Raw genomic sequence first — 27,322 nt, forward strand, 5'->3', positions numbered from 1 at the left:
ACACACCTCTCTGACTCTTGGGGCCTATGTCTCAAACAGGTTTTTCTTCCTCTGGAGCTTCTTTTAACGTGTTCAGTCACTCTTCAAGAAAAGCATAGGTGTCACCTAAAACTTGGAGGGAATCTTTACAGATTTTTTTGCCTACCACTTAGCCTGACTTACTAAGATTATGCACACAAAACAATTTAAAAACAGTAATATTTATACTCAGTTCACATTTATTAGATTTCATTAACACATATAAATTGTTCAAAGTAAATAAAAATTCAAAAACGGCAAAAAAGTCAAATAAAAAGCAACAATAATTTAAGCTAAAAAACTAGGATGAACAAACCCAAACTGACACCATTTGTTTGACATTAATGCAATAGATTGTATGACGAATTGGAGTATTTTATTCACAGGCAATTTTTCCATCAAAACTAGATAGAGCAATGGCAAAGGCCTGAACGGCGCACATAGGATAGTTGTAGTCCAGAGTGAAAATATCATCAGCTATACGTCCAAACTGCATCACAATGTAGTCCACTGAAAACACAATTAAAGATGAAGTCAGAATCATTCCTATTTCATGACAAATCTATAAATAGTTGTAGGCAGTACTTACAGTCATTGCTGTGAACTATCTGAAAGTTTTTGATGGAGGCCTGAGTGACACGGCCATTGAAGTTGAGCACATGCGATGATGACTCCTCGTTCCAAACTGGAGCTTTATTACGCAGCTCAATCAGATTATCCATCCTTCTGTTCTGATGCCTTATCAGCAGGCCATCATAGTCCTGCCATGCAAAAATGTATAAAAAACATTCAATGATGATGGCTTAAAGGTGCAATATGTAACTTTTATGGCTCGTCTCCATCCATTGAGATGTGATTGCTTTGCTTGGAATATTCCATGAGCTGGTGTTAATCAAATATATCTTATCAAGCAAGAAGGTGGCCCCACTATGCAAAGGTACAAGTCAGATTTGTGGAGAGGTGGCCCCACAATTTTTAGCAAATCCATGCAAAGATGCAATAACATCTCCATAGAGACAATGATGTGCAGACCCCCACATCAAATCCATGTACATTAAATATAACATACAGCGTTAATAAAATTAGAAACAAAAGACATACATTTCTGGGTCGTAGAGGGATTCGTTCATTGTCTTTGTTCATTCCTGGTATAATGACTGTCATCCTTCTAGGACCTTTGATTCCTAAAACATTTGTTTCCTGCATCATAAAATATAAAGATTAAAAAATACTCTTGACAAACAAATCTGTATTTGTACATCGCTGGTATATTACATACATATATGATTGCAGCTAACTCTTGACGTGCATTTGACATGTCAGGAAGCGCCCTTTCAGGATTCAGGGCATTATCATACACAGTAAACTTGGTGCCCATCAAATTTGACCTGTGATGAATGGGAAAAAAGGATTAATGAATCACCTAGAACAACAATTAATGTTACAAACAATTAGCTGCATTTAGACTACCTTAGTTTCCCAACAAAATTATCTCCTCCTCTTGACAGATCAGTTGCATCAATTGAAATTAGGTAATTTGAAGTGGCACTTTTCTTTCTCTTCCTTCCAGCCAATAAAAATGTCTACAAAGAAGAATTCATTTAAAATAAAGAAAATAATTTAAAAACACATAATTAGTTTGAAAAAAGTCTTACCTTCTTTTCATTGTCAAGGTGGAGGTAATACAGTGGATAGAGAGACTTGTCCACCCCACGCTGATCCCTGGTCACTCTACATTTGACTGTGACACCTTGAGGTGCTGGTTCTAACACAAACTTCTCCAAGTTGTCAAACTCAATCTCTGGTGATGGAGATCTTGCCTAAACAGTGCATAATTATAATTGATATTTTTCAAAAATTAATCCTGTGTAATGTTTCTCTTTGAGGATCTGCCATTGCTTAGCAGCATTAAACTTATCAGTCTCCATGAAGAAAAGCTGGTCACTCCACCGGACCAAATTAGGTTATAATGTAAAGAGGCGAGTCCACACAGAGTAAGAGTGCAAGGAATTTTCTTTTAGCAATAAGATATCTGTAATCTAATAAATGAACAATATATAAGTCCACCGTCATAACATGGAACATTCTTTAACAGCCAAAGGAGTGATGCACCGATCCAGCTTTTTCAGTTCCGATATCAATACCGACACCAGTATCAGATCGGTACATCCCTTAAAGGTTGTATAGAGGATTTTCCAAGGAACGAGAAATCCAGCGACTGTTTGTCCTTTTTCAAATGTTGCGCATGCGTGAAACCACCCCCCCTCCCCTACAGCTTCCTACGTAGAAACGCCTCCTCCCGCCTCCTCCTTACGCCAGAAACAGGTTTGTTTACAGCCGGTGAGCTGCACATGACTTGTAAACAACTAACTACAGTGTTGGTTAGGCAAGACGGAGAAGTGAGGAGCGGGGGGAGCGGGTGTGCGGACATTTCATGCGCGGACGAGAAGTGAGGAGCAGGGAGAAGAGCGGAGCAGGGAGCAGGGAGAGGAGAGGAGAGGGGAGCGGTGCGCGGAGATTCCGTGCCCAGAGAAGTGAGGAGCAGGGGGAAGAGCGGAACGGGCAGCGGGGAGAGGAGCAGGAAGGGGTGCAGAGAAGGTTGCGCAGAGATTCAGTGCGAATGAACTAACTACAAGACGCAGCAGCAAGCGGACTCTTTCTTTGCCTTGAAAATTACGTTTTCAGACATAGGATATCGCTTTTGTGTCCTGAAAAACGTTTGTCTAGCTCTTGGAAATAAAGTACGTTTTCATAATAAGCAGAAGTGACCTGTCCAGGAGTAATTTGGCAATCCGTGTATCATTCGTTCATTCGTTTTTCAATATAAAACCAAAAATAAGAAAACGAAAAAACTAACAGTTTTCTTCGTTATTTGTCTCCAAAACCAAAATGAAAAAACGGATAACGATTCGTTTTTTCAGTTTTCGATTTTGTGTTTAAATGAAGAATGGAAAAAACGGATAACGGCCGTTTCCCGTTTACGTGACTTCCGTGACTGCGATGCCGAACTTTTGCACCGCATACGGACTGAACCGGGACTGATCCAGGTCCGAGACCAGAGCGGGACTGAGACCGGGACCAGACCGGGACCAGACTGGGACCAGGGCGGACTCCGAGCTTTGACTCCGAGCCTCCACGGGGTCCGAGCCTCAGCTTCGAGCTCCGGCCCTGCCGTGGGCTCTGAGCCTCCGGTCTGGTTCCCGGTCTGGTCCTGGTCTTGTCTCGGTCTCGGTCTCAGGCCCGCTCTGGTCCCGGTCTGGTCCCAGTCTCACCGCATACGGACTGAATCAGGACGGATCCAGGTCCGAGACCAGACCGAGACCAGAGCAGGACTGAGACCGGGACAGAGCTGCTCCGGTCCTCTGCGCTCAAGAACCGCGGCTGGTTCCGAGGTGGTGCAAAGCATCCGACTGACGCATTCACACCAATGAAAATGAATCGAACTAAGAGCTTTTGGTTCAAATGGACCAGGTCCGGGACCAGACCGGGACCAGAGCGCTACTGAGACCGGGACCAGACCGGGACCACAGCGCTACTGAGACTGGGACCAGACCGGGACCAGAGCGGGCCTGAGACCGAGACCGAGACAAGACCAGGACCAGACCGGGACCAGACCGGAGGCTCAGAGCCCACGGCAGGACCCGTTCTCAGTCCCGCTCTGGTCTCGGTCTCAGTCCCGCTCTGGTCTCAGACCTGGATCAGTCCTGATTCAGTCCGTATGCGGTGCAAAAGTTCGGCATCGCAGTCACGGAAGTCACGTAAACGGGAAACGGCCGTTATCCGTTTTTTCCATTCTTCATTTAAACACAAAATTGAAAACTGAAAAAACGAATCGTTATCCGTTTTTTCATTTTGGTTTTGGAGACAAATAACGAAGAAAACTGTTGTTTTTTCGTTTTCTTATTTTTGGTTTTATATTGAAAAACGAATGAACGAATGATACACGGATTTTTGGTGACCAGTGCGTCAGTCTTTAGACCCTGCGTCTGCTTCAGTCGCACCATCGCTGGAATGAATCTTCAAGAATCACCTTAGTTTGGCTTCGCTGCTTTTCCCCTTGTCTTCTTCTTTCAGCAATCTCAAAAACGGACTTTCTTTTGTGGATAACTGCTCCTGGATTCTTGTCGCCATTGCAACAAACTTTGTGCGAACTGTGAGGAAGATATAGGTAAAAAAAAGCCGCTAAGAACTGTTGCGTTGGTGGAGTAAACAGCGTCTGTGCGGCTTGCGTCTGTGGACTGCGTGACAGTCGTACGTAAACCATGTACCGGCGGCGCGCAGTCAAGTCAGTTACGCTAAAAACGTAGGGAGATTGATTGACAGCCTGTCAGCTAACAAATAATGAGGCAGTGTCGTTATCTATTGGCAAATGTTTAGCTGGCCCCACCACGTCCAGAGTTGATGAATTTTTATTCTCTTTTTTTTGGTCATCATAATTACAAGGCTACTGCATCTCTATAATGCTATCATTGACAATTTGAAACAAAAAAAAATCCTCCATACAACCTTTAACCAAACCAGTATCATCTCTATGGAGACATGAAGACAAGCAGACACCCACCTCACCAGAAAAGTTACAGAGTTTACTTTAATGAGGGGCTCATGTCTAAAATCCTCAATGAGTACCTTTTTCTTTTTTCCTTTTCCTTTCTTCTTCTTAGATTTCTCTTCTTTTTCAGATTCTGAGTCACTTTCTTCTTCTTTCTTAGCTAAAACAGAAAGCGGCATGGTTAAATATATTGTTTTGAATATTTTATGACAAACCAGTTGTAATTGTGTGACTACCTTTTTTCTTGGTCTTCTTGTCTTTGCCTTTGTCCTTGTCCTTGTCATCTGACACTACAAACAATGAGGCTGAGTTACTGGACTTCTTCTTTGATTTAGGCTTGGTCTCCTCTTCACTGTCTTCACTATCTGATTTTGCAGCTGTTATGTGTAAAGGTAATTGGACAATGGTAAATAAAATGGATTAAACAACAACTGAAAATAATAATAATAATAACAATCATAACCTTTCTTTTTGGGTTTAGAGTCCTTGTCTCCATTTATCTGAAACATCGAGGCTGGTTCTTTCTTCTTGTCCTTTTCTTTTGACTTGGACTTTTTTTCTTTGCCGTCAGAATCTTTGTCATCTAAAGAACACATTGCATATGTAACATGTGTATTATTTTGTTTTGTTCCACATTATATGGTTCCTTTTCTAAACAGTCTATGCAGTTAAGCAGACTGTATAGTAAAGACACTGCTCTCAGGAAACTGTTGAAACAGCAGAAATACACTACACAAAAGCAGTACAAATATACAGATAATGGAAATACATCTTAGTGGAATACAGTACATCATCTACAATGGGTTAGAAGTTAACAACACACATACTGTAAAGGGTTTCAGAACATATGGTCTGTGTCTATAAAACAAGGATGGTGGCAGTGAGTCAGCCTTCGCTCAGAAACCCAAAGGTTGGCAGTTAGTTCTGACCTGTACAAACTTTCTTTGTGAATTGTTTTTGGGAAAGACTCTTCACCAGTTTTGTCTGAATCTGTGTCCGTATGCAACTGGTGGCAGCCGATTGGCAGACACAGTTCAGCCACTCAGCAGTGGGGAAAAAGAAGTAGCTTATCACTACCACGTAAGACTGACCTGACAGATTGCCTTGATTCTGCTGAAATACACTAAATAAATCTGATGTGTCTGTGTATATTATCATTGTCATTTTCAAAATTTAAAGGTGCTCAATGTAACCTTTCTGGTGGGTTCTTCATGGACATATGATTGCTTTGTCTACAATTTTCCTCTGGAAAGTTGCCAGCACCATGTATGCCATACTGTGGAACATTAACCTTGCACAGCAAGACAGATTCTCGCGATATTTGTGAGTTCACAAACTCACAAGAATCAATTTTGGAGTGTGCCCACTGGTACAATGGGGCCCTACAGGTGGTGGGCAACCAATCACCAAAGGTAAAGCACTCAAACAAACCCAAACAAACATGGCGATGCTGACAGACACCCTTCAGCCTATTTTAGCACCAATGTGGACTATTTTGTTGGTGGAAAACATGCAGAAGGCGCTTTGAGCATTTGTAAACAGAGAATATGTCTGTGCTTTTCTCTTAATTGGGTGAAACAAAACTTTCAGCTTCTTCTGCCATTGTGATGCTTCGACTAATCAGATTTAAATAATCGTCATGACATTTTGCTTTTTCAAATTGTTTTCAGCAAGAGGCGTTTCAGGTTGATTATGTGCTGAAGTCAATTTGGAGTGATACACACATCATTCTGGCATGAGCCAGGTTAGTGGAACATACCAGGCAAAGAAATAACATTCTTGACAAGCAGGTATAGCAAGCCTCCAATCTGAAGAGTTAAATAGTGCACCTTTAAATTAAACAAATAAAATTATATAATAAACAGACTAGGTGATTTCTAAAGCCACAGATAATAGAGAGGCCACAGGGCTCTCTGTGGAATCGAAGGAGGAGTTTCAAATCACAAACACAAGTCAGTGCAAGTGAAACGCTGAGGTGATTGTGAGGAGGAAAGGCCAGGTTTAGCTCAAAGACAAAATCTGAAATGTAACTGCACACAATAATAGCACATGACAGCTAAACCAGTTGGTAGAATCACATATTAAATGTTGAATAAAAAGTGAAAGTAAAACATGAGCTATGTTATTTTGAAATAACACATATTATCATTACCATTATTATATAGTGTTACCAATAAGGCAGACTCAAATAATATGCTTTAGTTTTTGTTTGTATAATCTTTAGTATACAGCTCCTACTGTTCTTTGACATTGGTTAAATTGACTAAAAATAGACAGCATTGTGAAATTAACCATATTGTGTCATTTTCTTGAAACATGCAGATTAGAAGTTCAACTCCTTTTTCTATATTTAACCTGAAGCCTCTTAATTCTGTATTATTTGTCCTGTCACTGTATTACACAATACAATCCTCTTATGTGTGTGTCTGACAGTGGAGTGGTTATTTTTTACCTTTAGATTTGGACTTCTTCTCTTTTCCAGACGTTGACGATGGGGAGCTGTCTTTTGTCATTTTCTTTTTGGTTTTCTTTTTAGGCGTATCCTCATCTTCATCGTCATCATCATCTGAGCTGTCTGACAGTGCAATTTCAGAAAGGGAAAAGCTAAGTTATTAATTAAAATACTTGCAAAAAATATATTACACATGTATATTAATAGCAATGTCAATTTATTTTATGTGCAGCTTTAACACCTTCAGAATCTCGATTTTGGAGGTTATGCAGGGGTGGGTCTGGTTAGTACTGGGGATGGGAAACCCTGGGAAATACCAGGTGGCATGGTGGGTCAGCAGTGGCTCTTGTGTTTACTGTTGTTGTATGATTTATTAAAGACACTTAAGCCACTGTGAATGTGATGTGTGCATGAGTGAATGGTGGTGGTTGGAGAGGCCGATGGCACAAACACCCCTGCTTTTTCTGTGCCTACAATAACTGCTTACTACTACAAGATGTGGAGTGAAGGAATAATGCAATGTATGGTCTTTGAAAGTCCAAAAAGTGCTTTGTAAATCTATCATTATTATCATTATTATTATTATCATTATTATTATTACAGATATTTTGACCAACCTTTTTTCTTTTTGGGAACACTTTTCGTTTTCTTCTTAGTTTCTTTTTCTTTGTCCTTTTCCTCTGGTTCAGACTCTTTCTCTGACTTCTTCTTCTTCACTTTCTTCCCAGCTGGAGGATTGTAGTTAATGTGGTTAGATCATGTTTTTAAATATGTTTTCTGCTTATCTGTCACACACTTTTTTCGACAGGTGGATCTTCATCATCCTCCTCTTCATGCTTTTTTGTCTTTGATTTCTTAGGCTTGGTTTCACTTCCATTGAGTTTAGCCTCTTTTGAGTCCTTTGCATCCTCCTTCTTCTTTTTAATCTTCTATTATTAGCTGAAGTGACACAAATAAAGTTATTTGATGTGAATGTGTTATGTTAAACTTTAGAATGAAAAAATAGTATTGAACTCACTGAAACAAGGTCCAAAGGAAAGGCAAGAATTCAAAGCGAAATAATATTAAAACACAAATAAATCAACATTCTTTGTAACAATGTGTGCCATTTTGTGAGGTCTGGGAATGTGGTGAGTAAATGGAACTAACATTGGCCACAATTTGAGTATTAAATAATTTATTTTTCCAATTCCCAAAGAAAACAAAACATATTGCAATGATTCACTGATTTCAGAGTGAAGAAAATCTGCACTGTAGCCACGGTAATTAATAATTCAAAATAAAATATTATATCTTTAAATGAAAAGTGATCAAAATGGCAGCTATACTATAAACAGGAAGCTGAAACCAATGACCAAAGTGCATAACATTCTTTATAAGGTCTCCATTAACGAAACACTCAGTCTTCAGAGCATGTGTTAATATCTTAGCTCTGGCTGTCTAGACTCAAGACAGTTTAAGGTCTGAGCATCTGACCTTTACACCTCACGCTTCTTACCAGTTTGTTTATGCATTAGTGGGCACTCTTTTCTGATGATAACTCTACTAAATGTGCTTTAGGCAGAATGCAGTTTAAAGAAGGAGTTAATTTTTCTGGAAGCAAAGGTCTTAACCTGTGGAAACACTACAAGAATAACGTGTCACTTTACTGAGTCACACAGAACCAGGTCAGTGTGATGTGGCAACAGAAGTAAAGGTAATCCTATTACACACAGATCTTGCATGGACAGACTCCTATTTATAACTACAATTCACAACTTGTCTGTAATATACTGAATGGACAGCATGTGAACTGAGTGGAAATCAGGTGTACATCTGCTCCAACCACCTACAATGTTTAATCAGAATTTAAATGCATTCCTTATTGTATTATGTAATGTTTAACTTGCAAAATACAATATAATGTGAAATAAAAGCTTATATATTATATACATTTTTGTTCAGATATTGGACAATGAATAACACATGGTCAGTGATATTTAAATCATTAAGTCTAATAATTCAAATGTTTTAGATTACTTTTACAGAGGATTTTGCATGAGATGGCTGGATTACAGCCTTCAGTCTATGATCCATGCTTTCACAGGTACATCATTAGGCCCATGAAAATCCATGGAAATAAAAACAATGGGATCAAATGGGGTTTGGCTGCATCTGTCTGTTATGAATTACATTTATAAATCAATTATTAATGTAAAAAGTTAATTGTGTGACCAACACCCATGCATATGGAAGATAATTATTTTTTGTATATAACTGAACTGAAAAGTTCAGCTAGGTCACTAATTTCACTTGATACCACACACTACCATTTTGCATTTGGAGCAGTTACCTGACATACAGGTCACAACTGACTTTCTATGCAACAAAACATATTATGTTAAACAAATAACTGTTTCATTGATCACATTACACACTTATAGTGCAAGTACTAGTGATAATGATTATGGTAATTAGCAAATTCACTTGTGTCAAGTGGACAAAAGTCTTTTGATCGAATACATTTTGCAATTCATCCAAACTGCTTCTTCAGCTTGGATGAGCTGCGTAATGTATTCAATAAAAAAAATGGATCCTATCTGGATGACTGAGGGATTACACAAACAATCTGTGGTAATTATACATTTACCCCGAAAATGAGGTGACTCACCTCAAGGAGCTTTTCCTTAATAAAATAAACGTACAATACATTTTCAAGAGAATGATTTTGTTTGAGATATCTGTAAAATGCATCCCAAAGCAGGCGCCAAACATTACCTTTTCTGCTCCAAACATTACCTTTTCTGCAGACATGTTGTAGCTTCTGAACTGAGCTCTTCTATTCCTTTGGTAATAAATAAAATGCTGTTCTCTTAGTGGATCTAATGAAGGAGTGAGAAAGCCCTACCACACTGCATCACCATCAGCAGAAAGTTGTTAATAGGATTTATGTGTAAAGCCATCTGCTTTGTAGAGACACGTCAACTGTTCAGGAGCAGGGAGGGGAGCTGTTTATAAGGGATAGCAATGACACAATATGTGTCTCACCGACAAGACACTCCTTTGGCAAAGATGGGTGTAAACTTAAATAAGACAAATTATGAAAAATCATCTTTAATAAGCTTTAAACTTTGTTTTAAAATTTGAGTCCATTGTTAACTTACATAATTGTATTTATATTGAATGATGCATGTTTCAGTAATCCTGTTTTGTCCTGTATTTGAGGCTTGAAATTGAGAAACTCCCCTCACTCCCCTCTATCCCCGGCCACATATATGTACTTAGTTGCAATTATTTGGAAAATTCTGATCAATACATATAGGGTTCTAAAATGTCAAATGTCAGTGCCACTTAACACATAAATGATGATTATATGAAATGCCACTGTCAAGGGGAAGTTCTGCAAACCAAAATCATATGTACTGTTTTAAGATTTAAAACTTACCTGAGACTTCTGCTCTAAAGACGAATCGGAATCATCAATGTGAGGAATTCTGGAAGAAACAAAATGGGAATTATAATGTACAACATGAATGTACAAATAAATATATGGTTCCTGAATAAAATATTGTACAAATGTTTGATAATAGTATTTAAAATAATAAATCCACAATCCTTTATTTACGTATTTACAAACTACCAGCATTTGCAGGAGAATAATAAATTCACAATTAGTCTTAGTTTGTAATATGAATGTGCAAAGGAGGTGAATAAATAATAAAACTTGTGTGAGTCATTTTACAGTCCTTTCACCTTTGTCTCACACTTAAACCTCAGTTAATACATTTTACATTTAGAAGATTTCTGCTTTGCCAGAATATAATGTTAATGGTAGACTCCAAAGTATCAAGACATTAATTTTTGTCAATATCGCCCACCCCAACATTGTTCTGATTTTTGTATGGTTAGTTTTAGTGATTAATATTTAGTCTTTAAATGCAACATTTGTCTTTATAAACAACAGCCTAGAGCTTGAGTCTCTAGAAGTGTGCTAATTGACTTGGCTCTAGTGCTCTCTGTTGTCAGACTTCCGGCACAGGTCACATGGTCCCTTGGTCTCGTTCTGCCTGACAGAAACTTCAGAGGCTGTGCCACTGATTGGTTTTGCTCTAGTTGGCAAGTCACAGTGGAAAATGGGCAAAAGTAACCACTGACACAAAAACAAGGCTACTGTAGGACTGAGTTACTGATGGTGGTGATGCCCTACCTTTCTCGAGTCCAGGCCTCTTTCACTGTGGTATTTGGTCGAGACATGATTCACTCCAGTGCCTTCTGTGTTATATCCTGTCTAAGTGAATGCTCCATGCAAAACACGGGTCACATGATCTCAGTGTGTAAGAGGATTTCCAACAAAGCAACAAGTCCCATTTGAACTGTGCCACAACCCGGAAGCTATGACACAGCCATGCACAGATCATCTGGGAAAATACATATCATTCTATGGCTGATTTATACAGGAATCACAGTAAAGCTTTATCATTTTATACTTTTAGACATCTAGAATGTAAGCAGTTTAAGCTATAGTTTATACTGTTGTATTCTTGGTGTAGGTTTATCCAAAAAAAGGCACAGATGGATGTTAAAACTATCATTATATATATATAAAAGCTTCTTTGAGTGTCATGAAAAACACAATGTAAATAAAAAATATTGTTGCTTATTTGAATTGGTATTTATATTGACAAAATAGGACAAAGTTGGACATTTCCTGTACAGTTTTAGAATGGTCTTGATCTATATCAGAAGTAGTTTAATGTCACATTGTACCAAACAAACTACTACCTTTTGTGTGTGTGTGTGTGTGTGTGTGTGTGTGTGTGTGTGTGTGTGTGCGTGTGGGTGTGTGTGTGTGGGTGTGTGCGCGCATGTAAAAGTTTAGTATTGTGACACACTATTTTTTACCCACCTTTTCTGAATGAATGTCTTGTGTGAAGGAGAGAGCCCAGTGGAAAATACTGGCCGTTATCTTTATCAGTCGGTCACTGGGAAGCTGTTGAAAGCCAAAACATAGCTGTTGTTGTTGTTGTTGTTGTTGTTGTCAAACTTTATTTATAAAGCGCTTTTCATACAAAAATGTAACACAAAGTGCTTTACAGTGATTAAAAACAATCCCACATTTCCACCCACCCACTTACCCAACCCCCACACCTGCCCGACTCCACACAACCAAACAACCCAGGCACACAAGCACGCACACACACACGCACACACACTAACCTTCTAAAATACATAAAACCGGACATAGTAAAATGTGAGGCTGAATACAGGTGAACCAGTTGAGAAAGCACCATCAGAGGAGACGTCTACATCAGGAGAAGAGAGACGTCCACCAACACCAGGAACCACCACAGGGCCCAAGGGAGAGATGAAGCCCAGACACCTGAGGCCCAAGCACCAACCCTCCTCCAGGAGCCCACGGGGCCACAGCCGACCTCTGCTCCTAATGCAGAGGACTCCTACAGAAGAAACACTGGAAATCCTAAAAAATATGCCTAAAATAAATAAATATAATAAAATGTGTACAATAGAAACAGGTAAAAGTATAAGAATTTAATCAAAAGCTAAAAAGGTGGGTCTTGAGCCTGCTCTTAAAAACATGAACGTTCTCTGCAGCCCTGAGCTCCTCCGGCTGCAGTTCCATAGACGGGGGCTGTAGTACTGAAAAGACGCCTCTCCGTGAGTGTGTGTCCTGACTTTGGGAATGACCAGGAGCCTGCTGCCGGAGGAGCACAGGGTCTGCGAGGGCTCGTAGGGTAAAAGCAGTTCTGAGAGATAAGACATTTAAAAACCAGTAAAAGAACTTTAAAATCGATCCTGAAACTCACAGGGAGCCAATGCAGTGACAATGAACTTAATGAAGTAATAAGTGAAAAACTCAAGTATAAATCTTATTTAAACATATTGTTATTTCATTTGTTGACCACAAGATGTTGCTGTTACCCAAGATTACATCAGCTCAGCAGCCGGAAAGCAAGAAACTAATCATGGCATAATAAACTACAATAAAACGAAAGTAACAGTTTGTAGCCTCCCATTGGCTAGTACACTTTGCCCATATTTTTTTTTAGTTTTTTTGTTTTTTTGTTGTTGTTTTTTTTTGTTTGCTCAAAGCCTTATTTTTATAGCCTATGTGTAAAATAGTTAGTTGTAGTTCTGCAGTTTGTTTTATTTATTTTATGATAATACTTTTATATACATTGTAAAATCACAGGGATTATTTGAGAGTCATTCAATGGTAACACAACTGTTTGAAAATAGAAGCATATAGTCCTCCCCTAAAAACACTGTAGCAATAACTACTGAAGGGCCACCATGACAAAATGTATGGGTTTCTCACCACAAACACTACAGTGCACTACACTGCATTTACACTACAGTTATATTTTATTACTGCAAGCAAGACTGTAAACATTTGTGAAGCAATAAGAGGCAGCACAAGAGAGTTTAACAGAGAGGCAGTAAAAGCAGCCCTTACTATACCAACAACTGTAACAACAAGGCTGGAAGAAATGAAAACACATCAATCAAAGTTATAGTGAAGTGGGGACTCTTCAGAGCAGTTGTACAAACACTAAACCAGATGAATTATGGGTAATGTATAAAGGTAGTGCGCTTAGGGAGACCGTGGGGGGGGCCAGGGGCAGGGGGTCTGATAATGACAATGATATTTTAGACTGGTTTGGACCCACATAGATTTGTTGATGAAGCAGCTCATAGTGAGGACGTGACCTCAGTTAAGTCTTGTGAATGATTAAACCAGTGACAACCCATGACTGGATAAACAATGGGAAACACAACAGCAAATCAGGTTTATATGAAAACATACCCAGACCAAATACTTATATTCTAGGACTAAACATTATAGATATTTGACTTGGGTTGCTGTGACTTAACACTAGTTGACTATATTATTTCATTTCATATGCATTGTATTCATGGGCTTCAAACTATGGCAAGGGTTCTTTCATCATGGCAGTTTAATTCTAAATATTTCATTATTTGAATGGGGTAAAATCACAAAATCAAAATTTACATTTTTGACCATTTTAGAACAAAAACAAAACTTTAATTTATACATTTTCCAACACTATTAAATGTTGACCTTTTAAGGAAATTTGTTTTCCATTGAGATAAATAAGAAGGATAGGGAGTTGTAACCTTGACATAGTAAATCAAATAGTATACCCATAGGCTAAATGTTGCCAACTACACATTACATGGGATAGCTTATGAATCATTTGAAGACTTGTGTGTTGCAATGATCCATAAAGCTATGAGCACACAAGACAATAAATTAAGGTCAACATGAGGCCAGTCCCATGAAATACACACAAGAGTGCTTTGATGCCAGTATTGTCAGTAATACCTTTTGTATTACAAATAAGAGTGTATGAAATTATGGGGAATTATTGAAAGACAATGATAAATCTAGAGTTCAGTCTAGTTCATCCAGGAAACTATTTTAGTTTACATAAGCTGTGACAATACGAGTATTAGCCGCATCAGTTATATAAATGTTCTATTTTGAGTTCTATTTTGCATATAAAGAACTAGCGTAGACAAGTTTTGGTGGCTTTGCAAAACTTATATAAAATATCATGTTGGATTGTAAAAAAAAATACATTTTTACTCTTTACTCTTATCAGTGTGTCATGGTTATTGTTTCTTAATGCAACAACAAGTTAACTAACAGGTAACCTAAATGTATTTAAAATATCATATGGGCAAAACTCAACTTTTAATGATCTTTGCATCTGCATGCTGTCATATTTAAAGTTTATTACAGATCGAGTGTGGTTTGACACATTTGCCTTTGCTCAAACCACATGAGGAGTCACTCGGCCATATTTGTCTACTGAGAAGCAGATGATAAGACTTCCTGTTAAGAGTTCCTGTTAACTCACTACTTATAGTTATTACTTTGACTTCTTTTATTTTTAGTCTATGCTGCTCCAAATTGAAAGCAGAAACAGATAAAGTAAGAAGAAATAGATCAGCAGCTTGAGTTTCTCTCCCCTGACTGAGAGCAGCTCCAGCCTTCACATGGGTGAACAGATGTGTGAGGGGCTGGAGTGGCCCCGGCTGCAAGTGGGAAAGCCCTGAGAGTGGTCACTGCCCTGGTGTCAGAGCGACCCATAACAGCCCACAGTGCTGCACAGACTTGTCCCACCGCTTCTCTCAAAGAGGCATTGCTCTTTTGAACCAGTGCCAATGGAGGCTGGCCTAAGCTTTTGCAGCTGAACTGTTATAAACCGTGTGTTTGTGAGTGAGCACAGAAACTTTCCTCCGGCATTGTTTTCATCGTATCTCAGAGGTCCATATGAATGAAGTCTTTTAGACAAGAAGAGCTACAGGAGCAAGCAAAGTACGCTTGTGGCAAGGATTTATATGCGAGAAGACTATTGCAGAAAAAGAAGAACTGACGTCACACATAGGGCTGCCTCGGATAGTGCCTGAGGAAACACACTGAGTTGGTGGCGCCAAACGGTTTGCACCTTGTTTTCAATCAATATCTGGGACTGTTGAGGAGCTTTGTTTTGCACAAATAGTTTGCAAGGAGACTTCTCACTCAGTTGCTCTGTCTGACGCATTTAGTTACACATGCTGTATTGAGGAAAACAATCGAGATAGTTCATTGACTCTGTTATGTATGCTACAAATATTTCCCCTTGTTTAGTGCAACCACAACCACAGCAGTTGCAGTCTCTATATAGCAACAGCTCAACACAAAAACTCAGGCAGGTGGAGAACGGCTAAAGACGCCGAGGGTGACTACGGAAAATGGGAACTGTGAGGCATGTACTACCTGGGACTGATGCCAAATGCTGACAAAAGGCTTCACAGCACAGATCTGAGAGGAGCCTTTACTCATGTGCTGTGCAATGCTCAAGGAACTGTTGGGCAAACTCAAGATAAATCTGTCAAACTTGTTACAGGGCACTTTGTACAGTAAGTTAAGATTTCTGATTCCTCCTTCATTTAACTCTATTGGAATAGATTCTTCTGTTTGTTTCATGTTTGTTTGTGCCGTTTTTCAAACTGTGGTATTTATGTCTTTCCCACGACCCCAAATAAAGCTGAGATTTGAGTCAAAGTTTGTGACTTGCTGTGTCCCATCTCCTGTTGTCGTCTGTCCTCTTGGCAGTGCTCTCAAAGTGGGCAGGGACAGAGGAGGGCACGGCTGCTCTGGAGCCCCTGCCCATGTTCGAGTGGGGCTTCATGCTGGTTCACTTCTGAGCCTTTCTTCTCTCGTCTTGCAGGCGAAAGAGAAAGATGTGGAAGTGCCTTCTTGGGTCGTCTGTAACCCGTCTTTTTGCCCGCTGAAACCATGGCCTCATTTTGCATAGGTGACCAGTATCCGGATCTGTTTTAAATACATGTGTCCAGGTATTTAAAGGTTTTAATCTGTTTATATCTTATGATACATTCCTCTTTATACTTTCTTGTGCTTCAATTCAGTTTGGCTTTTTGATTCCACGCTGTACACACGTCTGCAATGATAGAACCAAACACGAGGCCTATTGTTCCTTCGTACATGTCTAACAAAGAAAAGTTTAAAACATTAACTCAAAATTGCGTAGACATGAAGATGAGTTGTGAATGGATATTTGGTTCGTACTTTAAAAAAATATATTTTTTACAGTTCTTTACTAAAACAACAGTGAACTGTGGTGAGGCCTGTCCTTGAATATAGAACAGTTTATTTTGCACACGTTACTGGCAAACTCAAAACATAAACGTGATTAATACAGCAAAGATCATAAAAAAATATTTCTTTCTTTCTCTCAACTTGGATGGGAGTTTGAATGTTGCATGATAACTGCTGTTTGAGGGGTGAGACTGGGAGCCTTGCCACAGCAATGGTTCACCACAAAATGAAAGACTAAATTTAAAATATGATAGTTTTTTTGTAATTAGCATGTGATGGTCCAACATAAATGCTGTATAAATGAGCAAATTAGAAACTTAACACAGTGTTTGTGTGCATCGCTAGTTTGTAAACCAGTATGAACCAGATTTGGTGATGCAAGCATTGTCCCATACATAAAGGGGCTTGTGTTGTAAAATTGCCCCAGTTTTTAACTCAGCAATTTTCTCTCATTGTTTCCTCATGACAAAAGTGCAAAAAAAACAATTTACATGGATTTATTTGTATTTACAGTGACATAATTGCCACCGTCCAGAGTGCTTTAGGTTGCCAGTGTAAACGTTTAGCTGGATGCCACACAGTGTGAAATTGTGTGGTTTGGTCTCTGCTGCAGTTGACTCAGCTTTTGGGAGTCTCTTTGGTGGTGTGCAGAGACAGCTTATGGTATACTGTACACAGAAGAAGAGTGAGGCCAGCGGAAGAATGGCCGTCCAGCCTTTCCTCCCCCCACCCCCACTCTCCTCACATGAACTCACTGTGCAGCCTGTTGACATGTTGTTTGGGAAGTCATATCCTCCGCTATTTGCGTTTCTCTCCTCCCCATAGTTAGAGTGACTTTGTGGTTACAGGATCAAAGTCTGCATTTTTGCATGTTGCTTTTATCTGACAATAAGGCATACACACATCCAGTGCTTCCTGTTTGTTAGCATGATAACTCACGGGTTATAAACAGACTGGTGCGGGCTATAAGTCATAAATCCATTCAAGCTCAAGCAGTTACTAACTATACAGTGGGTGTCCAGTGCCCCACAGCACACATTTTCTGCAAAGCATTGTAAACTACTTACTTAAGAGTTTGACTTGATGTCTATTTATTTCAAACATTTAGTATGTCCTAATACACCAACACTTAAAAGGAAGGGCTGATTCCTGCTAGTGGATACAAGGTATATGGAGATATGAGCCAATTCGTATATTGTAATAAATGAATGTGAAGTTTAGAATCTAAAGACCATAAAACCTATTTAAAGTCCATTTCTTAGCAGATGCGCATGCTACAACTGCACAACAAGCCAAGTTGCTTTAGTCAAGGGGAGAAACAATTAACTGCAATAACTGCGAATAGTCGACTATTAAAATAATCAGATTGTATCATTGAAGTTTTTATTATTATAACTGTTATCTGGACTATAGAGGCTATAAAACACATGCCAAAAGGTGCATTATTAAATCAAAATGTAAAAAAAAAAAAATAAACAATACACTTTATTGGTATTCTTTATACAGAAGCTATGTATCTCAAAAATCAAAACATACAACAAAAATAACAGTTTGACTAGTCGACTGCTAAAATAATCAATAGTTGCACGTCGTCACATTAAATGAAGGATCAAATAAGACTTAGGCCTTAAGGTTGGAAAAAAGTTATAAAATGGCATTGTGAGGGGTCAGTATAGATGTATGCCAGTGTTTATTAAACAGATCACAAAGATGACCGCTGCTCAACATATGGCGGAGGTCTGCTCAGAGACAATGAAGCTTTCTTTACCATAAGGAGTGGGCAGGCTCTGGTTGGAGCATATGTTTACCACCTTACAATATCACAGCCCTCTTTATGACATGGCACCGTCTCACTGCTCTTCCAAACTCTCTCCTCCCCCTTTGTGTCATACCCCTTTTTGTCTCATTTAGACTCTGCTTGGCACAAAGACAATGTCCATTCCCTGGCACCAAATGCTGGAATAAGATGCAACCTTAGGCCACACAATGGCCCCCGATTTCTGCTGATCAACATGGACCTCTGCCAACATGTCATGAGTATATTTGTTTGTTTGTTTCGCTTCTTGGCGCATAGACATTCCCTCATAATTTCTTTGATTTGACATTTCACTACTGGCTATGCTTACAACATATCAGGCTGAAAGCATGATTAAAATGTCTCATCAGCTGAATGTGGGCTGAAGTGAAATACTTTGCTTTTTTATGCAATGTGTTAATTAACTGATATATTCAAATTGAAATGCTAGTGTTTTTACAACAAAAGCCTCATAATAATATAATAATAAAAGAGATCAAGAGTGCATATGCCAATTAAATTTATCTGCACTTGGATCTGGCTCAAAGACTAAGTAGCATGCCCCTCAGCTGGATTGGGGTTGATACCATTTACTGTCTAATTATTTCAACATCTCAATCAGAGCTGTGACTCTCTGGTGCCCTCTTCATGTAACTCCACTGAGCTTGGCCTGACACCACAGGACCACACTATGCCAAAACATTTCAATCACGGCCGACATTAATTAGGCCAAAGAGGAATTCAAAATGGTAATGAACTGCCCTGCATCTTTTCAGCTACCACGGTTCACATGCTAATTTATGCAAAGAACCCAAACTTGACCACAGCACTGTCTGTGCTCACTCAGCTCTACCAGTCGTTGGCTTCTGCGCCCAGACAGTGCCGCTTGTTCCAGACTGTAGCTGGCATCATAAACATGCTACTCCTGCCAATGGACTTGAAGTGGCTTTCACACTAAACAAAGATGGCACTTTCCTCCTCTCAGCTTTTTACAGCATATAGACTAAAACCCAGACACATTCATCTATAATCCGCACTCCAGAGATTTTACACTTTACAGCTGTAGCATATGGATACAGAGAAAACAACAGAACACAAATGTTAGAATGTGGTGTCTGCTAAAGGGGAGGTAGATCAGATGATCATCATCATTGTGTTAAGACATGAAACTGAAGGAATTGGTCAGGCAACTCATATTTTTAATTTGACTCATCTTTGAAGTTCAAGCCTGGTCACTTTTGCCACATATCTGTACCTCATTCTCTAAAACAGAAAGACTTACAAGACAAGCTGCATTTCTAAGTCAGACCAAAGGGTGGGCATCATGATGACCTGCCAATCTGGAGCTCTCATTATTTAATAATTCAGTACTCTGCTGTTTAGTACATCTCTATACTAAAACACTTTGCCTTTCCCCACTCACTCACTTCTGTGTCTAGTTATCCTCTGAATGAGGTGCATTTAACAGTTTAAGTAGCAGATCTATATTGCTAGTGATATTAAAGTGGTGATACTGTGTAGAGCAAGACAACTAAGAACAGAATGTAAAAGTATAGAGACATGATTTGGATAAAAATAAAAACTGCAATGAGGTGGATTTAACAAATCACAGTTAGGTTCATACTGGAACAAGAATTATGAAAAGTTATTATTTTTTGCCCACAGGTGGACACACGTTACTCTCCTGACTGCTTTACTGCTGTCCTTAAGGCTGAGGTAGTAGATTGAATAGTTGTGGGGATCGTGTCCTCCCTCTGAGTTAACTATACAATCTACTGTCTTCCCTAAAGAGACGGATTCAACCACAGATGGAGAGCTGTGAAGATGAAATAAGTTTAACAGAAATGATTTTGAGCACTATTAATGCAGCCTGGAGTTGAGCCTAGCAAGGTGAGGTAGTAGGTTGTATAGTTTGTAGGATAAGGTTTGTCCTACTCAGGCGATAACTATACAGTCTATTACCTTCCTTGAAAGGAACAATGAGTGTCCGGAGAGCTCACTTTAAATAGTGCCTTTATGCCATCCTGTGGTCACTGACGAGCATAACATGGCTTTTTTTTTTCTATTTTATCATAAGTATTTATCATGTATTATCAGTCTTTTTTTTCACCAAATGCTTTATCATTACTGCAATGCACATTATTATTATTTATTATTATTATTATTATTGTTGTTGTTGTTATATAATAATAATAATAATAACAATAATAATAATAATAATAATAATATAATAATATATTTTCAGATGTAAAACTGTAGACTTGTAATTGAATAATTGTAATTAGAACTTTGTGCCATTGAAAAGAGCAGAGTTTATTATTTCAGAGTACAGACTGAACATGAGAAATGTCATAATATTTGTGTGGTTAACACTGTAAAATGTAGTACATACTGCTCTTTACATGAAACATAAAACTGAACTGAGACATTACACAGGTGAAATGAAACTACACACTTCAGTGGCATGCCCCCGAAATAAATCTTGAGTGTGATGTGAAATTACAATGTTGTACTGTTATTGATGGGTCTGTCTGTTTAAAAGATGTTCAACTGTGAAAACATGTTGTCAAGCAAGGACAATCGAGTAAATAATATATGAAAAAAACTGTACAATACATCTACCAGGCAAATGAATATAAAGTGGAAGATGCATTTATGTTGTCTCACCAATGTCTGCTTTACTATTGAGGTTGTAATCTGTTGTCTGGCTGTTCTCCAGCCCTTGTCTTTCCTCTCCACAAGATGTATATTTCTTCCAAAGTTTCAAATAGGCTGCTCTGATTTTTGGTACTTTAAAAGCATATACAATGGGATTCACAGCTGAATTTGCATGACTCAGCAGAATGCTAACGTATATAGCTGCTACAGGCACCAATTTTATCCCGCCAAAGTAAGCAATACAGTTAATAATGTTTAGAGGCAACCAGCATGCAGCAAACAAAAGCAAAACAAGAAAGAGCGAAGCTGCAAGTTGTCTCTCTTTTTTCATATACAGGTGGGATTGTGTCTGAACTCCATTCCCTGGTTTATTTCTCAGGTTTCTATGAATGGTCCAATATTTTAAAATACAGTATTATCATCACCAACAAAGGCATTAGTGTACAGAGGAAAAAAATAAAATAAACCATGTAAGACATGGGGATGACAGCAATGAACTGACAGAGAATAATGGAGTTGTTTGAGTGGGCCAGAGTTTCCTTGTTGTACCATCCAAACATGGGAGTGAAGCTGAGAGGGAACGCAACAAGCCAGCATCCAGCAACCACCAACCAGGAGTGTCTCTGAGTCACTGTTCTTTTGTATCTTAAAAAGATAAAATATATACATATATATATATAGTCATTTTGGAGCAAAAATATCAACCAAAGGGCAAACTGATAACATTGCAAATTTAAAGTTAGTCATATCATCTTTGAATACCTATGATCTGTACTGTCGTGTCTATATAGGTGCAATACACATTTTAAAGAACTTTGTGTAGAGATGCACTGATAACTGACAACCATTTCATTTCTAGCATTTCAGGGGTTTACTTTATGGGACAACTTTGAGCTTTAACTAGGAAAAATCAGCATATCAACAATAGTAATTTTTCAGCATAAAAACAAATACACTAATAGTCTATATAGTCAAAGAAAATGTCCAAAAAAGCTGCAACCAAACTGAGGTTACCTTATGGGGATGTAGACCCTGAGGTACCTGTCCACTGCTATAGCTGTGAGGCAGAGCACAGAGGCCAGTGTGAGGAGCAGGAGCACACAGCTGATAAACAGACACAGGCTGAAGGAGGTAGTGATGTGCCCATCTACCATCACTGCCAGAGGGACGACCACAGCCCCCACCAGAGCATCCGCCACACACAGGGAGAACAGCAGGCCGTAGGTGGGCTCCTGCTGCAGGCTCCCGCTGGACCAAAGAACCACCATCACTAGCAGGTTCCCCACACAACAGATCAGACCAATCAGACCCTCCGTCACAGTGTACACCATCTGACCTGGCTCCATTCTCTCTCACTCACTGGTAACAACTGAGGCTCAAGAGAAAAAAAGCCACTTCCAACATCCACCACTGTCTGTGCCTCAATATGGTGCACAGTACAACTTATATACTGCGATATATGAAGAAGGAAGTGTGACTTTATACCTTGTAAAGCACACTATGAGCAGCAACTTGTCAGCAGGATTTCTGAACAGCTTAGTCTGCACCTACCAGCTCAATACAACTATCTATCTATCTATCTATCTATATATATATATATATATATATATATATACATATATATACATACATACATACAATTTTATTTAATAAATAAATAAAATATATTTTTTTTTATGTTTTATAAATTTTATTTTTTTAAGCTCACCTGATAGCACAAGATGTATCAAAATCATTGCATGTTCTCTGCATGAATTTCTGTTGTTTCTCACCCATTTATTTCCTGAGAAAAAAATTTAATCAAATATAAAAAAATAAAAAATTGAATAAAGCACACGATATAAATACATATAGAATTTAAATGCTTGCTATAGTTTCATGTCATGTTTATTGCCCAAGATAGCAGTACAAATTTATTCTGTATGTGTAGATATTATCAGGGGGGTGTTGCTTCCTTTAGTTGCGGTGCATTTGTGGCAGTGCAGTGGCTCATTCATCAACACACATTTCCTCATATTGTAAGCTGAGTGCACATTTTGACTGTTCACTTAGCTAATAAATAGATGAAATGCAGTGGGGCTAATAATTACATCAAGTTCCTCTCCAAAACCATACACAGATGAGCCAAAGTACTGCAGGTTGGAGCAGAAAGCAAAGTCCCTCCCTCCATGTTTATAGCTCTACAGAATAGAGGGAGAGAGAGTAAAAGGATGCTGAAGACTGGTGCACTGGGACCACTCTGGGTAAGATGCTGGAGAAGTACGACTCGAAAGTCTTTACAATGGAGCGACAAGTCCTTTGAGTTTGGTATACTTTGGTTAAATACTAAAGGAGTAATTGATCTAACATCAAGAACAGCCATTTTTTCAAGCAACTTTTAGTGAATAACTGAAAAGCTGAGGTGAGCATGTCTTCCTCGCCCGGTATCCAGCCTCAGGAGTCCATGGATGTGGTCTACATCTCCATTGAGACAGCCATCGCCCTGGCCTCGGTGCTGGGGAACATCCTGGTGGTTCTGGTGGTATATGTGAACCGGGCGCTTCGGAACACCACATTCTTCTTCATCGTGTCTCTGGCTGTGGCTGATATTGCTGTGGGTCTTCTAGTCATTCCTCTGGCCATTGTCATCAGCCTGGGACTGAAGACTCAATTCTACACATGCCTTTTCCTCTCCTGTTTGCTCCTCATCATCACCCAGAGCTCCATCTTGTCTCTACTAGCCATTGCCATTGACCGATATCTACGAGTCAAGATTCCCACCAAGTATGTGTCATGTATCATTACTATCAGATTGCAATCAAATATTTATGACGGTATAATCAGAACATTTGTTTATGATCAGTTCAATTTGTAAGGGGATACTTGATGGGAAGTATTTCAGAGGGAGACAATCACTTAAATAAGATGAGAGGTGGAAATACATGGATGTACACATATACATGTGTATGGAGATTTAAACAGAGTGACTTGAGAGTGACAGAGTTAACTTGTAACAATCCATACAAGCTGCTTCCAAAATAATAAACAACACTAAAAGCAAATAGTCACAAGAATTCAACTAAGGAAAACTTGCTTACACTAGATCTGGATAGCCCTTAGGAACTATATATTGTGGCCAGGTTTAATGCAAATCAATGTCCTGGCCATCAAAAGCTTTTAAGGAAATTAAAATGTCTGTCTGCTTAAATAACTGACGTAGCAGTGAAGGGATTCTGTCAGCTACTTCCTACTTTCTGATGAGAAAGATTAAGATCTGAAACAAATTTACAAACACAATCTGGGGTTATTCTAATGCGCTGTTCTGGTTGTTTTCTATGCCAAGGTACAGCTCCGTAGTGACCCAGGAGAGGGCCTGGGCAGCTGTTGGCCTGTGTTGGGTGCTCTCTTTCCTAACGGGCATGGTGCCAATGACGGGCTGGAATAACCGTGATGCCCTAAATCCCTCCAGCGACATTCCCTGTACGTTTATGGGTGTCATGAGGATGGACTACATGGTGTATTTCAACTTCTTTGGATGGGTGGTGGTCCCACTGGTCATTATGATTTTTCTCTATGTGGAAATCTTTCGGGTGATAAAAAGGCAACTCAACAGCCGTGCTGAGGCCACCTGTGATGCAGAGAGATACTATCAGAAAGAGCTGAGGCTGGTCAAGTCTCTAGCTTTAGTGGTCTTCTTCTTCATCGTGTGCTGGATGCCAATACACATTATGAACTGCATCAGCTTCTTTTGCAAAGACTGCAAAATCCCTACAGTAGCCATGAATGTTGGCATTTTTATGTCCCATGTAAACTCAGCAGTCAATCCCATGGTTTATGCCTTTAGGATAAAGCGCTTCAGAGTTACATTAATTGAGATCACTAGCCGATGCATGTTATGCAGACGTACACAACCCACACCATGTGCTACAGGCACACCAGCTAATATAGAGAAATCCACTGGGAATTTATAGAACATGGCAGGCAGCCTATGATAACAAGGACAAAACATAATACATCAACACTAATGATAGCAGATAATATAAATATTTCAGCGGTACATTGAAAAATAACTGACTGTTAAACATATATATCAGTGGTCAATGGCCATAAAGCAACTCTTTAATACGCCTTTTTAGAGATGGGCATATTTTCAAAATGATAATGTCATGAACATTGTTTTGAGCATACACAATCGATATTCAAACCTGAATAAAAATCAAAATAAAATTAATGTAAACTTTAACAATTCTGCACTTCTTTAACGTTTGTCTGATACTTAAACCTCAACTAACACAATTCAAGAAGTATTTTAACAAATTTCTGTTGAAGTGACATAATATTGTCTGAAAAGTTATTAGATTACCAAAAAATCAAGATATCCATTTCAGACAGTATTGCTTAATCCTTACTATTACAAAATACTGTATATTATATTATTACTGTAAGTATATGTACCAACCATGTGTTTGATATTGGCTAACTAACATGCACTGATAACTCAGAGAGGCTGAAATTCTGCCAAGTCCAGACTGTGTACAAAGCAGCAATGAAGATTTAGTAAAGCTAAAGAAGATTTACTGAGCAAAATCAATAATGGGAAAGTGTTGGGTGTTTGTTTCCAAGAAATATTTTTCATTCTATAAAAGGTCTACCTGCGCTGTGCATCCATAAAGGAAATGAAACAAAATGGGTGGATACATAAAAAACATGACCATTTGATTGGTTTAATTTAATATGTCAGTGGAAGTACAGTGAGTAGGCTGTGAAGCACTGGGCTGCAGTAATTCATTCCAACTTTACTAAAGAGGCTATTAAAAGTACTGCTTTGTCATCACATCTCCCACATAATTTCTGCCTGGGTCTAGTACATGCTTGAATTATTCCCACATAATGTCATATGAATCAATTTATGTCATATCTGTCATTTATCAACAATGCTGCTCAGGACGTTTGACAGATTATTTAAAGGTGCTCTATGTATATTTTCTAGAGTAGGGCCCACCATTGTCTCCATGGACATGTTATGGCTTTGTCTTTGTGAAATTTCCTGCAGTGTGGCATTAAACCATACTATTTTGCATTTGTTTAATTGTTTTTATTGCTCAAACCTTATCGAGGTGGGTGAATTTAATGCAATTTTTGGAACATTCTAAACAAAGCAATGGAGGCAAACAGACTGTGGACTCCTCTCTAGGAAAGTTACAAAGTGCACATTTAACATAAGAAATGCTCTGAATATGCTCTAGTAGTCCTTGGAAAGACACCAGTGCATGTTGCCATCTGTCACCTGTATTCTTATGTAGGATTTGAATGTGCTAAGCATTGTCTAATCCTCTGCCTGTGTCTTAGTGAGGTAGTTAACAATTATCACACTGCAGGGCAGAGCTGTGCTGAAGCCTGGACACTGCACAGACAAATGCTTCTTTATATTAAGCACTTTATCTTTTCCTCATAAGAATATCTCGCCTCCTTAAGGTAAAACTGGTACTGAACTTATGTCTGTATAGAATAGTGTCTAATATGCTGTGATAGTTATCTAATTTTGGACTTTATCTGCAGAGTGTTTCCGTTTGAGCATCACAGCAGCACAAATGGCAGAAACTGATGGAACCACAGAAGTCCAGGACATGGAAAACCCAGAGGAAGTGTTGGATGACGAACAAGCAGCTTTGCTACAGTTTAGTAAATATATTGAAATGCGGCGCTCACTTCCATGGGAGCAGTGGACATTTAGGGAGAAAATAAATTTTTACCTTGACCGGATTTTTCTAGGGTTGTTGATTGTTTTTGTAATTGTTGCCTTGTGTGAATTTGTTTACAAAATGTGGTATGTGACCAATGTGAAAAAGATTACGGAGTTTGTTGTAGACTCCTTAGTGTTTGTGTTTGAATGGCTTTTCAAACAGGACAAACAAGAGGAGCTCATAGAATTGTAGTGCCCCATAGTATTACTTTTTTTTCCCCTTTTAGGTTACAGGTTATTTAAAGTAACATGTTGTGAAGCATATTAGTAAACAACACTTTTTGAGGGATGAATAAAATAATAATAATAAAATGAATTAATAACCTAATTGATTCACGTGCATTTATTTCAATTCTTATTCAGAAACGGGGTTCGCTTTACATTGGAGAGGCAAGACAGTCAGAATGTAAACAGGAATACCGATTATTGTGTGATATATTAATGGGACTTTCTTTATAAAGACTGATAGCAACACTACTACAGTGTAAAAAAAAATCTCT

General features: G+C 38.7%; 3 protein-coding genes and 1 long non-coding RNA gene across 6 annotated transcripts; 2 read left to right on the forward strand and 2 right to left on the reverse strand.

Moving 5' to 3' along the window:
* Positions 1-200: 200 nt before the first annotated feature.
* On the reverse strand, positions 201-11,406 carry LOC110174702 (tubby-related protein 1-like). The gene is made up of 14 exons (XM_055160817.1): positions 11,206-11,406; positions 10,444-10,492; positions 7,816-7,948; positions 7,637-7,747; positions 7,020-7,142; positions 5,031-5,150; positions 4,804-4,944; positions 4,645-4,727; positions 1,674-1,838; positions 1,489-1,601; positions 1,298-1,406; positions 1,120-1,218; positions 608-779; positions 201-528 (listed from the first exon to the last, which is right to left on the reverse strand). Exons 1-14 carry the CDS (start codon positions 11,250-11,252, stop codon positions 395-397), a joined length of 1,599 nt encoding a protein of 532 aa, XP_055016792.1. The 5' UTR covers positions 11,253-11,406; the 3' UTR covers positions 201-394.
* A 3,561-nt stretch (positions 11,407-14,967) lies between these two features.
* On the forward strand, positions 14,968-21,098 carry LOC129411069 (uncharacterized). Of its 2 annotated transcripts, XR_008633134.1 has the most exons (4): positions 14,968-15,947; positions 16,259-16,385; positions 18,559-18,684; positions 20,108-21,098. It is a non-coding gene; the product is annotated as an uncharacterized LOC129411069 (long non-coding RNA). The 2 variants fall into 2 exon arrangements; XR_008633133.1 differs by having other exon boundaries at positions 18,559-21,098.
* Positions 21,099-21,348: 250 nt separating this feature from the next.
* On the reverse strand, positions 21,349-22,640 carry LOC110174713 (adenosine receptor A3-like). Its single transcript, XM_020940817.2, has 2 exons — positions 22,115-22,640; positions 21,349-21,745 (listed from the first exon to the last, which is right to left on the reverse strand). The coding sequence occupies exons 1-2, from the start codon at positions 22,444-22,446 to the stop codon at positions 21,484-21,486; spliced, it is 594 nt and encodes a 197-aa protein (XP_020796476.2). The 5' UTR covers positions 22,447-22,640; the 3' UTR covers positions 21,349-21,483.
* A 193-nt stretch (positions 22,641-22,833) lies between these two features.
* LOC110174381 (adenosine receptor A1-like) lies at positions 22,834-27,115 on the forward strand. 2 transcript variants are annotated; one of them, XR_008633132.1, is made up of 3 exons: positions 22,834-23,863; positions 24,423-26,554; positions 26,639-27,115. XR_008633132.1 is itself a non-coding variant. In XM_020940487.2 (2 exons), exons 1-2 carry the CDS (start codon positions 23,508-23,510, stop codon positions 25,048-25,050), a joined length of 984 nt encoding a protein of 327 aa, XP_020796146.1. In that variant the 5' UTR covers positions 22,834-23,507; the 3' UTR covers positions 25,051-27,115. The 2 variants fall into 2 exon arrangements, 1 of the variants encoding a protein (XP_020796146.1); XM_020940487.2 differs by having other exon boundaries at positions 24,423-27,115.
* Positions 27,116-27,322: the final 207 nt, after the last annotated feature.

Source organism: Boleophthalmus pectinirostris, unplaced genomic scaffold (assembly GCF_026225935.1).
Source record: "Boleophthalmus pectinirostris isolate CB_2022bp ecotype Guang Dong unplaced genomic scaffold, ASM2622593v1 HiC_scaffold_3, whole genome shotgun sequence".
NCBI lineage: Eukaryota > Metazoa > Chordata > Actinopteri > Gobiiformes > Gobiidae > Boleophthalmus > Boleophthalmus pectinirostris.